The sequence below is a fragment of the Gymnoscopelus microlampas genome, assembly GCF_963454915.1.
Source record: "Gymnoscopelus microlampas genome assembly, chromosome: 5".
Taxonomy (NCBI): domain Eukaryota; kingdom Metazoa; phylum Chordata; class Actinopteri; order Myctophiformes; family Myctophidae; genus Gymnoscopelus; species Gymnoscopelus microlampas.
In genome coordinates this window covers 14,419,847-14,432,346 of record NC_139942.1, presented here as the reverse complement: position 1 = coordinate 14,432,346, position 12,500 = coordinate 14,419,847, and the positions used below count along the sequence as shown (strand labels likewise).

At 40.2% G+C, this 12,500-nt stretch overlaps 1 protein-coding gene across 1 annotated transcript in view; it reads right to left on the bottom strand.

Moving 5' to 3' along the window:
- Positions 1-12,500, bottom strand: part of LOC311044933 (receptor-type tyrosine-protein phosphatase N2-like) — a gene marked incomplete at both ends in the record, with an annotated part of 238,223 nt that overhangs the window by 177,678 nt on the left and 48,045 nt on the right. Inside the window, 4 exons of the mRNA XM_084056743.1 lie at positions 4,286-4,665; positions 7,691-7,734; positions 8,165-8,339; positions 11,238-11,350. Coding sequence (XP_083912869.1) covers positions 4,286-4,665; positions 7,691-7,734; positions 8,165-8,339; positions 11,238-11,350 — 712 coding nt within the window. The remainder of the gene's footprint in view (positions 1-4,285; positions 4,666-7,690; positions 7,735-8,164; positions 8,340-11,237; positions 11,351-12,500) is intronic.

Here is a 12,500-nt window from a genome sequence, read left to right as displayed (position 1 = left end):
ATTTCAAAAACATTTTGAAATAGTGAAAATAGACGATCTACAAGCTCACGACACGTCGCAACGTGACGCGTTGTTTTCTTGTAGATTGGCTATTTTATTTACTTTTGTGTGACACTTGTGTGATGAAGTAGTGCGTTAATTTACAAAAACGACATACAAGTTGAAATATGGAGATGCGAGGTTTTCCGAACCGACGGCAACGATTTGTGAGATGACACAAACCTCGGGCCCTCCGTGGGTTCTATATAGCGAAACAGCTTTGAAAGCGAGACGAGAGAGAAAGGCGCGCAGACCAGCACCGGTGCGCTGTGAAGACATTACATTTGCCATCCAATCTTTCCCTCCATGTTATTTTTTTTTGCTTTTGCCACGTTAGCCTCAGGACCAAAACGTCTGTCTTTACACAATGCTCAAAACTTATTTCACGCACTCCCATAATCGTACGTCACGTCGGTACGACTGTGTTGCTTTTGAAGCCAAGTTTAAGTTCTGTTATAGAGCCTTGGGGTTGTATTATAGCCAGCTGGGCATGACATGTCATGTCCTTCTGTGCACCGTGGTCAGGAAACCAAAAGCAACGATACCATATCATTCATTTAATTTGCATACCAAGTCTCGAAATCACACGTTTAGCCCATAAACCAGTGTAACAAAGCAGATATATTGGTGGCACAGTGGTTTAGCCTGGTGAACCGTCCCAGCCGCGGAATTCACATTTTCATTTTCATTCAGTAGACCGGAAACACATGGAAATGTGAATTCCGCACGCGACAGGGATATTTTACCAGGCGTTTACCAACAGTGGTTAGCGCTAAGAAGGTCCTTGGTTTGAACCCCCAGAGGGGGTCCTTTTCTACGTGGAGTTTACATTCGCGTAAGTTTCCTCCGGGTACTTCCTTCCACAACAAAAGACATGCATGTTCCACATGCAAAAGACATGCAAGTACATACTCCTGCCAGTGCCCTTGAGCAAGGTACTGGCATTACAACTGGAGTTGGTCCCCGAGCGCCGCAGTGTGGGCTGCTCACCGCTCTCAAGTAGTTAGGATGGGTCAAATGCATTGGACACATTTCCCCAAAGGGTATAATATATTGACAGAATAAGGTTACAGTATACTTTATATTGTTGCTGTCGGGCAGAAAAACCTCTTATCTCCATACTTTATAACCTTTTGTGTTTTTTTGTACATGAACGCCCTACTTGATCATACTACAGCGTCACACAAAAGCATCAAAAGTAGCAGAACTACAACCTTGAAACGTGTTTTGAGCTTGTAGATCTGCTACTTTTGTTATTTATTTATTTGAATGCTGAAAATATATAACAGTATGAGGTTTCTACCCGACAGAGACGATATGGTAAAACATGTCTTATATAAAAAAACAATGCCTTGTGGGTGGCCTGTGGACCATGGGTGGGCATCACAAACATAACATGCCCATACATGAAGACCACTTTAAACCAGATTTTCTATAAATAATCTGATATCTGTGCCCAGCTATATCTCCAGAACCGTCTGATGCATAGATATTCAACTGGCGGCCCGCGGGCCGCACGTGGCCGCGAGGAGCTTCCTTGTGGCCCCTGGCCATATTAAAAAAAAAAAAAAAAAAAAAAAAAAAAATCATAATTATTATTTATTTTAACTTTGACTTATGTTATCAAAGTTAAAACAGTACAAATTATTTATCCTTCATTAGTTCTTGAAAGGCCATCTTTCATTGGAACTTAACCTTAAATAGAACCGAATTAGACCGAATTAGACCCGAAAAAAGGTTGATTTATATTGGTCAAATAGAACCGAATTAGACCCGAATTAGACCGAATTAGACCCGAATTAGACCCGAAAAATTTGTGTGCGCATGCATTTGCGCTGTGTGGCCCCCGACTCCAAGTTATTTTACAGTTGTGGCCCCCTGCCTAATCTAGTTGAATACCCCTGCGTCTGATGGATCATCTTCAAACTCTTGGTGTGTGTGTGTGTGTGTGTGTGTGTGTGTGTGTGTGTGTGTGTGTGTGTGTGTGTGTGTGTGTGTGTGTGTGTGTGTGTGTGTGTGTGTGTGTGTGTGTGTGCGTGCGTGCGTGCGTGCGTGCGTGCGCGCGCGCGTGCGTGTGCGTGTGTGTGTTCGTCGCTGAGGACCCCCAGAGAGGGCAGTGCCAAGTCGGAACAACAGGTACAAGGGGTACTCTGACAACAGGGTACAATGGGAACAACAGGTGCTCTGAAAATGGGTACAAAGGGTACTGTATTAGCTCTTCACCCACTAATATCACATCAGTAGTTCTCAAACTTTTTTCATGTCAAGGTATTTATGTCAATGTATTTGGCTGCAGACCTCCTCCATCTCAAAAATATTTTGTGCCAGGGATTTTTCAAAAATAGCGAATAGCCCATAGAGCAGAAGCTCATAGAAGCAGAAGCTCATAGCGCGGCACCCTGGGCAAGATCTGGGATGTTGGTTGTCTAGGAAGTTGACAACAGGAAATGGTTGAATTTGGCGGAAGTACCGCCTAAGGAAATGACGTTGATGCTTTACAAATCTGTTAACATTCTCCGTGAATAAAACGAGTGTTGTGATTGGTCAAAAATATAATTTCCGGGGGAAACGTAAATCCTGTCCACTCAGGACTTCCTAGACACTCGCTGCTTTAGGTCGTGACCAGGCTCATCTTTTCGCAGATGAGTGAGGCTGGGACCGAGGTTAATAGCGCGGCTATTCTCGGACTGCTTCATGACAACAACTCTGTCACGGACAACCAGAGAACCGTTTCTCATTTTACACAGTGCTGCAGTGACAACTATACCTAGAGTTGAATATGGACAAAACTGAAGAACTGATCATAAACACAACCCATAACCAACTGAAACCACTCCTCATTCATGGTGAAACAGTAGAACAATTTGACAACTTCACATATCTTGGACTCTCTTTGGACAATATAGACTCAGTTTTGATCAACACATTACATCTGTCCATATGCTCCCAGCAAAGAGACTTCATGTTATCCGTAAGCTATAGAGCATTGTCTGTTGCCCTTCACCTTCTGTTATTACTGTACAAAAGCATTATTCAACCTGTTCTGTTGTATTGTTCCCCATGTTTTTTTCAATATATTGACCATGTCTAACAAAAACAAAGTTTCAGTATTACCCGTGCTTCTACGATTATTGGCCTTCCCACACCCGCACTTTTCTGCTATGAACAATAAAGCCATCACACACGCTCACAAAAGCAAATGACACTGATCATCCCCTCAATCGTCACTTTAAACTCATGCCATCCGGACAAAGACACAGAACTTTGAAACGGCAAAACAGTTTGTTATAGTAGGAGTTTTGTCCATTTAGCCATTGCTGCACTAAACAGACTGCCTCACTGATACAGTATATATGTTGGTTGGTGTATCCTGAGGACTTCATGTATTGTCTTGGCGTTGTGTTGTGTTATTGTGCGTCATTTCGTTGAACAGACTGTGACTGAATTTAGTTGACTAAATATCATGAGACTTTAGTCAACTAAATCTACAGTTGATGTAATTGATTTAGTCAACAAAACGTATTTTTTGGCGGGCCTTGAGGGTAGCTTGTGCGCAACCAAGCAACCAAGCATAACATGACTTGTCTTAGTTCTACTGGATCTCTTCTCCGCTAGTCCCTACCTAACATTTTTGAATAGTTTTTATTTGTTAAAGGTAGGGTAAGTGATTTTCTTTGGTTAAAATAAGTGTTAAATAGCTCTATCTGATAGTACTCATTGCTATAGAGTGTTTGTTCAGTAAAAGGAGTCTCCTTGTCTCTCCAGCTCTTTATAAAACAGAAAATGCATTTTCGTTTCAGTTTCGGTTTCATTTCCAATTTTATCCAATCAGGATAGAGAACTCAATCAGGATATAGATTAAACGTGAAATTGGAAGTGATGACACTAAGAAATGGGCAGGCAAAATTGGAACTGGAACACTATAAAAATGAAGCTTAAAAATGGGTACTTTCTCCTGATTGGCTGAGATTTTGACACCTACCAGAAAATGTATTTTCTGTTTATTAAAGAGCTGGAGAGACATGGAGACTCCTGTTACTGAACAAACACTCTATAGCAATGATTACTATCAGAATATAGTGCTTTAACATTTTAACAAAATACTTTTTGTTTTAAGCCAAACATATCACTTACCCTACCTTTAACAAAAATATATCATAGTCATAGTCGGTGAAAAAAGGTAGTCAACAAACCTTTTTCGTCATAGTTTTAGTCTACAAAATGAACACTGAACAACGATACTTACTCGGTGTCCGTGATGACGTAACCAAAAACATCGTCGTCGCTTTGAACGTCCAGCTGCAGCTCGGGGATGTGCATGGTCTTCTTGTGGGGCTGCTCGTACACCACCGCGGCAGGAGGGGGCGCCACCTCTTTAATCCAGCCCTGCACCTCCGACACCTCCTCCACCGTCTGGGTGGTGTCCTTCTTCTGCACCGTCACCTCCGCCTCGCTGGTTCGACTCCGCACGTTCTCCAGGCCCACCATGCGTCCTCTGGCGGCGGTGGCGGTGGGGGTCTCGGCCGCCACCGTGACCGCTTCCTGGTTTCTGGGGTCGGGGGCGACGGTGAACGCAGTTTTGTCCAGGTAAGCTAGGAGCTTGCTGAACAGGTTGTTGTTCTGGGCCTGAAACAAAGGGCGGGAAAGGGGTTTGAGATGTGGTTTTAAGAAAAGGTAACAGGCTCTATGCACAGCAGCCATATTGGAAAAAAATGGCCTCTTTCTTACTTCCTTCACAGGTGTTACCAATGATACTAATGGAGGCTCAAACAGAGTCAGGGTGCTGATATTGTACATGTTGGCTCACTGGATATACTCTGCTACACCAGTGGGTCTCAAAGTGTGGTCCTGGGACCCTCATGGTTCTTAAGGGGGTTCCAAATGGCCCCGTACGGGTTTGTAACTCTGAGAGTGTACAAGTATATCCAAATGGACCCGTGAGGGTTGATTTGGTTATATTTGTACACTCTTATGGGGGTCCTTGAAATCAAAATGTTTGAGAACCACTGTGCTACACTAAATGGAACAGAGCCTTCATTTGAATTATTAGTAACACCTGTGAAGGAAGAAAGGAAGCGGCCCAATTCTGTGCGTAGAGCGTATTAATGCTTTCATTTCATCACATTTAGACAGTGGTGGACAGTAATGAAGTACATTTACCTGAGGACTGTATACCTAAATGACCACTTCAGCCATTTTCAACCTTATCTTCAATTGGTCCTCACTAATGCTAATCATAAGATGACACCATTTCTGTCTGCTCACTCTGTGTCTCATTGGTGTCTATAGTCTCATTAGACTATTAGTCTCGGGTGGCCAGACTGCTGCCTCCCATGATTTTCAAATAATCATTATTTAAATGATTATTTCACAATCGTAACAGTTTTCTTTTGGGCATAGCCATACTTTATTTGCCTAAATAGATTTTTTTTTTTTTTTTTTAATCAGTATCACCTTTTAACTGCTTCTAACTGGCATCAGAGTGTTGCCCGGAAATAATTATAGAGTTGAACAATAGTGCACCTGCCTAAACATAATGATGTGACTTATTGTTCTAGTGCTGCTGGGCACACAGATAATTGCTAGTCTTGTCTAAGTATCAATGCAGTATATATTTAAAAGGGCTAACCTTCCATATAATAAAGATCTATTTTTAAAAACGGCTTAACCTTCCATGTAATAAACATCTAGGTGCTATTATAAAACAGTGGTCCGGGATCCCTTTAGGGGTCCCGGGGGTTCCATTTGCACTCTGTGTACAAAAAAAAAGAAGTTCAATTAGCACTGACAATTTTACACTGTAGATTGGGGTTCCATAGATAAAACAAATGGTACCAAATGAGGTTCCACCCATGGTCTTGTTGCATCTTTCTTGTCAAAAAAAATGTGGCCAATGTTTGACAATTTTTAGATTTCTCATTACTTTTGACGCAGTAATGGTCAAAAGTGATTCATGTGCAAAAGTAACAGTATGTTGGTTTGTTTACCGTTGAGTGAGAAAACATGTTGTACACTAAGGAAGTCATCTGGGGCCCCCCAAATCGTTTGAGAACCACTGGTCTAATGCATATTAGTGGTGGTCCTTGAAAGTGGCGGGTACTTGACATGAAAACGTTTGAGAACCTGCTGCTTGCTTGTTGAACCACAGCTGTACGTGTCCGCTTTTTTCGCCCGGCTGAAACACAAGGTGCTCGCCAAAAAAAACAGTTAAATATTTGAGTTCTCAGCAAGCAGATAAAAAAACGACGATGGCCTTGTGACCCAAATGTTTGTCCTATCACTTTGACCGTGAGCACGTCATGAGCAAGTCATCCTTAATTATTTTGGGTGGTGTGCGAGCAGTGGTGTACAGTAACTAAGTATATTCAAGTACTGCACTAGTTACTATGCAGATATAAATTATTACATTATAAAACATACGTTAACCACTCTATTTTATACCTAGGCCATTTGAAAATAGCGTTGCGTCGCGATGTAGATTTGCTATTTTCAAACATTTTAGTACTTTTACTTTTGGTACTGTAGAATTCCGGACTTTTACTTGTAACAGAGTACTACATTGCAGTATTGATACTTTTACTTAAGTAAAACATTTGAGTACTTTTTCCACCACTGTGTGCGAGTCCTTCACGTCTTCAGTTCTTCCGAGCAAATAGAAGTGTCAGAAAATGGAATCCAATTTGATTACAGACCCATAAGGGTTCATTTGGTTCCCAACTACTAATCATCTAGCTGGGGACCCCCTGGAGCACTCCTCAAGGACCCTTGGGGTCCCTGGACCGCAAGTTGAGAACCTCTGGTATAAACAACAGTATAACGATCAACAAAACTTTCTCTATGCTGCAATATGATGAAATGTCTCAACATCTTTGTCCTGAGAGTGAGTAGCCCTCTTCTGGGCTCTTCAGAGGTTAACCCTTTAAGACCGGGGACGCATCTGTGTCATGCTTTAGATTTCTTTGGCTATATTCAAAAATAGCAGATATACAAGCTCGTAGCGCGGCAGCTCGGAGCTTGTAGATCTGCTATTTTTTGAAAAATCATGATTTTTGTTTTAAATCTTTGAATATAATATATGTTTTAAAGCAAACATGTTTAACTCAAATCTTTGCTTCTGGGGATTCTACAAATGTCAGTTGTCAGTGTACAAACAGTTTTTTGAAAAAAACATAATATGTTGCTATAATCAGTGGTTTTCAAACTTTTTCATGTCAAGGATCCCCAATATTATATGTATTTTTGCCGCGGACCCCCATCTCAAAATATGTATTAATAGGGGACCCCCAGAAGCAAAGATTTGAGTTAAAAAAGTTTCCTTAAAATATATATATTCAAATATTTGTCGCGCTATGAGCTTGTAGATCTGCTATTTTTGAATAGCCAAAGATATCTAAAACATTTCACGGATGCATTCCCGGATTGAATGGGTTAAGACGGCTGGAGAATCCACATGAAACGCCGCCTGCATCTTTCGTCTCGATGGGGTGACATCAAACACCCAGCAATTCTTTTGAAATGTGTTTTTCTGAGCGGTTTATCCTGCACACAAAGTTTATTTGCGTCGGAAGGGGTTCGAGCGGGATTTGACACGTCGATGTTTTTGAACCGTTTATCCTCACGGAGGTCAAGAGTCTGACGATGGAGGTCTTACCTTATCCTTAGAGTTTAGTTGCTCCTCGGCGTCTGTGTGGCGCTCTGTTGAGAGACAGACAGACAGACAGACAGACAGACAGATTTCAAAAAAATTGAAATTTTTAGTGATACCACAGACAGAAGAAACAATGTTTTTCTGTCTCTCCACTGTCTATTGTGAGGAGCATTCCACAGTGTCCTGTGCCCTGACCCCATCCCTTAAAAAATGGGGTTCACTGGCTTCGTTTATCACTTCTCCCTTAGGCAGGCGACCCCCCCCCCCTTTTATTTTCTACTCTGTACATATAGTGATTTATATTTGTGATGATATTGAATGTTTGGTGCTATTTTTATATGTTGAATTGATGAATTGAATACCTAGGACCCCAATGGAAACAAAACCGCAAGGACTTTTTTGGCGTCATCCTTTTAGACAAAGTGTTGACTGTACTCGTTTTACATTTCTGGCTTATAAAATATTCAATCAATATACCTTGAAGCTGTGGCTCCTCTGTGTCGGCTGTGGGGACGCTCTTCACCTCCTCCTCCTCCTGCTGCTGCTCCTCCTGCTCCTCCTCATCTCTCACCACCTCCTCCTTCCCGTCCTCCTCCTCCTCCTCCTCTTCCAGGTTTCTGGCTCGGGGTCTGGCCTTCTCCTTTTCCACCACCTGCAGGGAGGGATGAGGATGTGGATTGTGTGTGTGTGTGTGTGTGTGTGTGTGTGTGTGTGTGTGTGTATATATATATATATATATATATATATATATATATATATATATATATATATATATATATATATATATATATATATATATATATATATATATATATATATATATATATATATATATATATATATATATATATATATATATATATATATATATATATATATATATATATATATATATATATATATATATATATATATATATATATATATATATATATATATATATATATATATATATATATATATATATATATATATATATATATATATATATATATATATATATATATATATATATATATATATATATATATATATATATATCGTTGCTGTCGGGCAGAAACCTGAATCCAGATTCTAACTTTTTTGTGTTTTTTCGTAAATTAAGGTCTTACTTGATCATACTACAGCGTCACACAAAAGCATCAAAAGTAGCAGGTCTATTTCTTAAAGGTTGTATTTATTATTTTTTTTATGGATTTTTATTAATAATCATGAAATGTATAAAGATATATACAAAATAAAGCAGGAAACAAAAAGAGAGAGATGTATAGGCCTACTCGTAGATATATACCTTACCCATAAAATGGGTCCCAACCAGGCCTGGAATTTCGTCATTTTAGGGGCAAGGCCACTTGGCTTTTGGTGTTTTAATTTTTTGGAGGGCACAAAGGCCAAATGCCAGGGCAGGAAGGCCATCCAAAAAAAAAAGGTGTTTAAGTCCCCGGAAATAATGCATTTAACTTGAAGGTTAAGGATGATTGTATTTTAATATATTATAAGAATTGTATAACTATCTGTGAGATATAACCCATTTATTTCACAAAATAATGTGTTGGCAAATGACCAATATTTAGTTACATAGGTCTCAATATGTCACATTCAGCCCTGGACTTCACTGACTGAAGTAGGGGTCACATTAATCACATTAGATTCACAGAATAATTAGGGGTCTTCAACCTTTTCAGGCCAGGGACCCCCAAACTGATGGGGTGATGGAGCAGGGACCCCCTACCTCGTAGGGTAGGGGGTAGGCTACTATATATATCATATATTTATGTATAAAATTGTGTTTTATATAAATAAACATGAAATAATTGCCTGCTCCTACGCACAGGTTGACCCAGTAGGTGTGCAAAAGGACCTTTCTCAGGGGCGTCAATTGGGTATGGCAAGGAAAAGAAAATCATGAATAGTAGCCTAATGCAGGTGTAAGACCATACCATTGTGTTTGCATTGTGTTATAGGTATAATGCATAGTTTCTATGCATTTCAGGGGTTTTGGGGGGGTTGAACCCCTAAAAAAAGGATAGATGTCCCTTATTTTAATCTCTGGGAGTTGGCAACCCTAACCTTGCCATACCTTAGCTTTTGCTGAACTGACACCACTGATCTTTCTCTACAAAATATGTATAAACATACCATGTAACTATTGTGCATTCATTACTAAGCTATTAAAATATGTCATGTTATGTTTAAAGACAAATTTACATTTTTGGAAAAAAAAAGAAGAAAAAAAGTTTTTAAAGTTTTTAAAAACATTTGTTTTTTTAATCAAACAACAATTTCGCGGACCCCCTGCAGTACCTTCGCGGACCCCCTAGGGGTCGCGGACCCCCTGCAGTACCTTCGCGGACCCCCTGTTGAAGACCTCTGAGAGATTTTATTTCTTTTCCCCACAAGTTATTTTCATTCAAATGAAATGTGATTGAACTTGCACTAATAATGACTTTAGTTGATTTTCTCTCTCTTTAAAATATAGTATTTCTTAATTATTAATAATTACAGCTTGTAGATTGGCTATTTTCATAATTTTTAATTGTTTTTAAATAATAATAAAAAAGGAACATACAAGATTTCCACCTGAAAGCCATAATATATAGTCAATATATGGTTCTGTATCAGTATATAAGTCCGTTTTTGCAGATTTCATTCTAATTGGCTACTATGCCTGCATATGAATTTCATGGCCCTGGGTAGGTCACCCTGGCTTGGCGGAGATATGCCCTGTTGCGCACAAGCTCCGCACACTGCAGCAGCAGGTGAAAGCAATCACTTAAACGAGGGCTGTGTTGCGCACCAAAAAAATGACTAAAACTGTCACATTCTGCTGAAATAAACTTCCCAATTAGAACATTGTTGACAAACGAACAGATATCATGGATGTGGTTTGCAAAAGGATTTATTTCTTGTCCATCAGAGCGGTGAGGTCACTCTTTTGTATGATATTGATAGCCTACACTTTTAATTTGTTTGCAGTTATTCTGTTGCTTGCTTTATATTAAGACTCATAATTTGGGGATTTTGCTGTATTTTATTAGATATATTCATCTATATTTTGCTGTTGAAAAAAACATCGGGGCACATCGGTCTGTAGGACTACAGAATCCTCTCTCTCTCTCTCTCTCTCTCTCTCTCTCTCTCTCTCTCTCTCTCAGGCTAGAAATCAAACCTACCATTGGGCTGCGTTAGATGTATCTCCTGTTTGGCCCGGTAATGCTTTTGTGTCTATTACACTGTGTTGCGGGATTCCGAAGGTTCATAGGAGGCTTAAAATCAAACCTACCTACCACTGTGCATGTTGTAGCTGCGCAGCTCAACCAAAGGGACTGGTGACTAAAAAAACTGTGAAATCAGTTGCTGGGCGCAGCTGGGGCGCCACGGCCACTGTGGCCGTGAAGGCATGCCATTATTCGAGGGGCACACGGCCAGGGCAACGACGGCCATAGCCGCCTTGGCCGCTGTGAAATTCCTGCCCTGGTCCCAACCCACAGTTTGGGAAACAGTGCCATGACAGAATGAGAATGGATCGTGGGTCCCCATCCATCCCTACCTGCAGGGCGTCAGCGATGAGTCTGGACAGCTGGTCCAGGTCGTGGGCCGTCATGTCTTCCATGTTCACATGCTTTCTGCCCACGTTCTGCACGACGGTCTGGATGAACCGCTCTGCAGGGGAGGAAGAGGAGGTTACACTTTCATTATTCACCCAGATAATTATCCCTCTACTGTGTGTTCTTTGTGTTACTTTTTAATGGAACTAAAGACGAGACAATAATAGATTATTATTATTATTACGTTATTCATCCTTTATTTAACGAGGTTAAAAGTGCATTGAGATATTCATGTTGTTTTCAAGTGGGCCCTGGCCAAGACAGCAGCGTTCACATTCACATATAGCCTAGAGATAACATTAAAACAAACACATATAGAAGATGATAAAAGCATATTAAACCAAAACATGTAGGTTTTTAGGTTTTCTAAACATGAGTGCTCCAAGCAGGTGTCCAATTTGTCAGTTAAAATGATCAACTCCAATGAGGGAAACTAAATTAGTTACAAATCATGTTTTAGCATATTTCATGGGAACGGTGCAGCAGAGCTGAAAGTATGTTCCCCAAATGAACATGTGTAGCACAGATGTTCATGCTGTCTACAAAGCAATAACTGTACTGAAACTAAGAAAAAGTCTGTCTCCTGTCCTGTCCCTGAAGTATCTGTCAGTCAGGTAGTTTGTCATTCAGGAGCATTTAGGAGGGGATTTTCCTACCGAAATGTTCTTGAGAAAGACACTTAACTTAAGTCCTGCCCCCGATGAGCAGGTTGGTGCCTTGCATGGTTCCCTGTGTGTGTGTGTGTGTGTGTGTGTGTGTGTGTGTGTGTGTGTGCGTGTGCGTGTGCGTGTGTGCGTGCGTGCGTGCGTGCGTGCGTGCGTGCGTGCTGAATGTGAAATACATTGTAAAGCACTTTGGAGAAATGCACTACATAAATGCAGTCCATTTACAAATTACCAGCCTGCCAGGAATTGATTGTACTGATTAAAGTAAAATTACACTTTGATAGAGGTGTAGTCACTTTGCCATAATGTAACTCCAATTATTGGTGAGATATTGTCAATAGTTTTTCAGTTGATAGATACAAATTGATAGTCCAAAATATTGCACAGTGAAACAGCTCTTAAAGTCTTTCTTTTAGCACATAAACAACGCACACAAAGCAGATTCTGACAATATGTACACAACCTAACACTGTGTTTTTCCTTTCCATATTTTTCTTTCTTTTTTTTCGGGTTTAATGTTATACATTGACCAAATCTGTT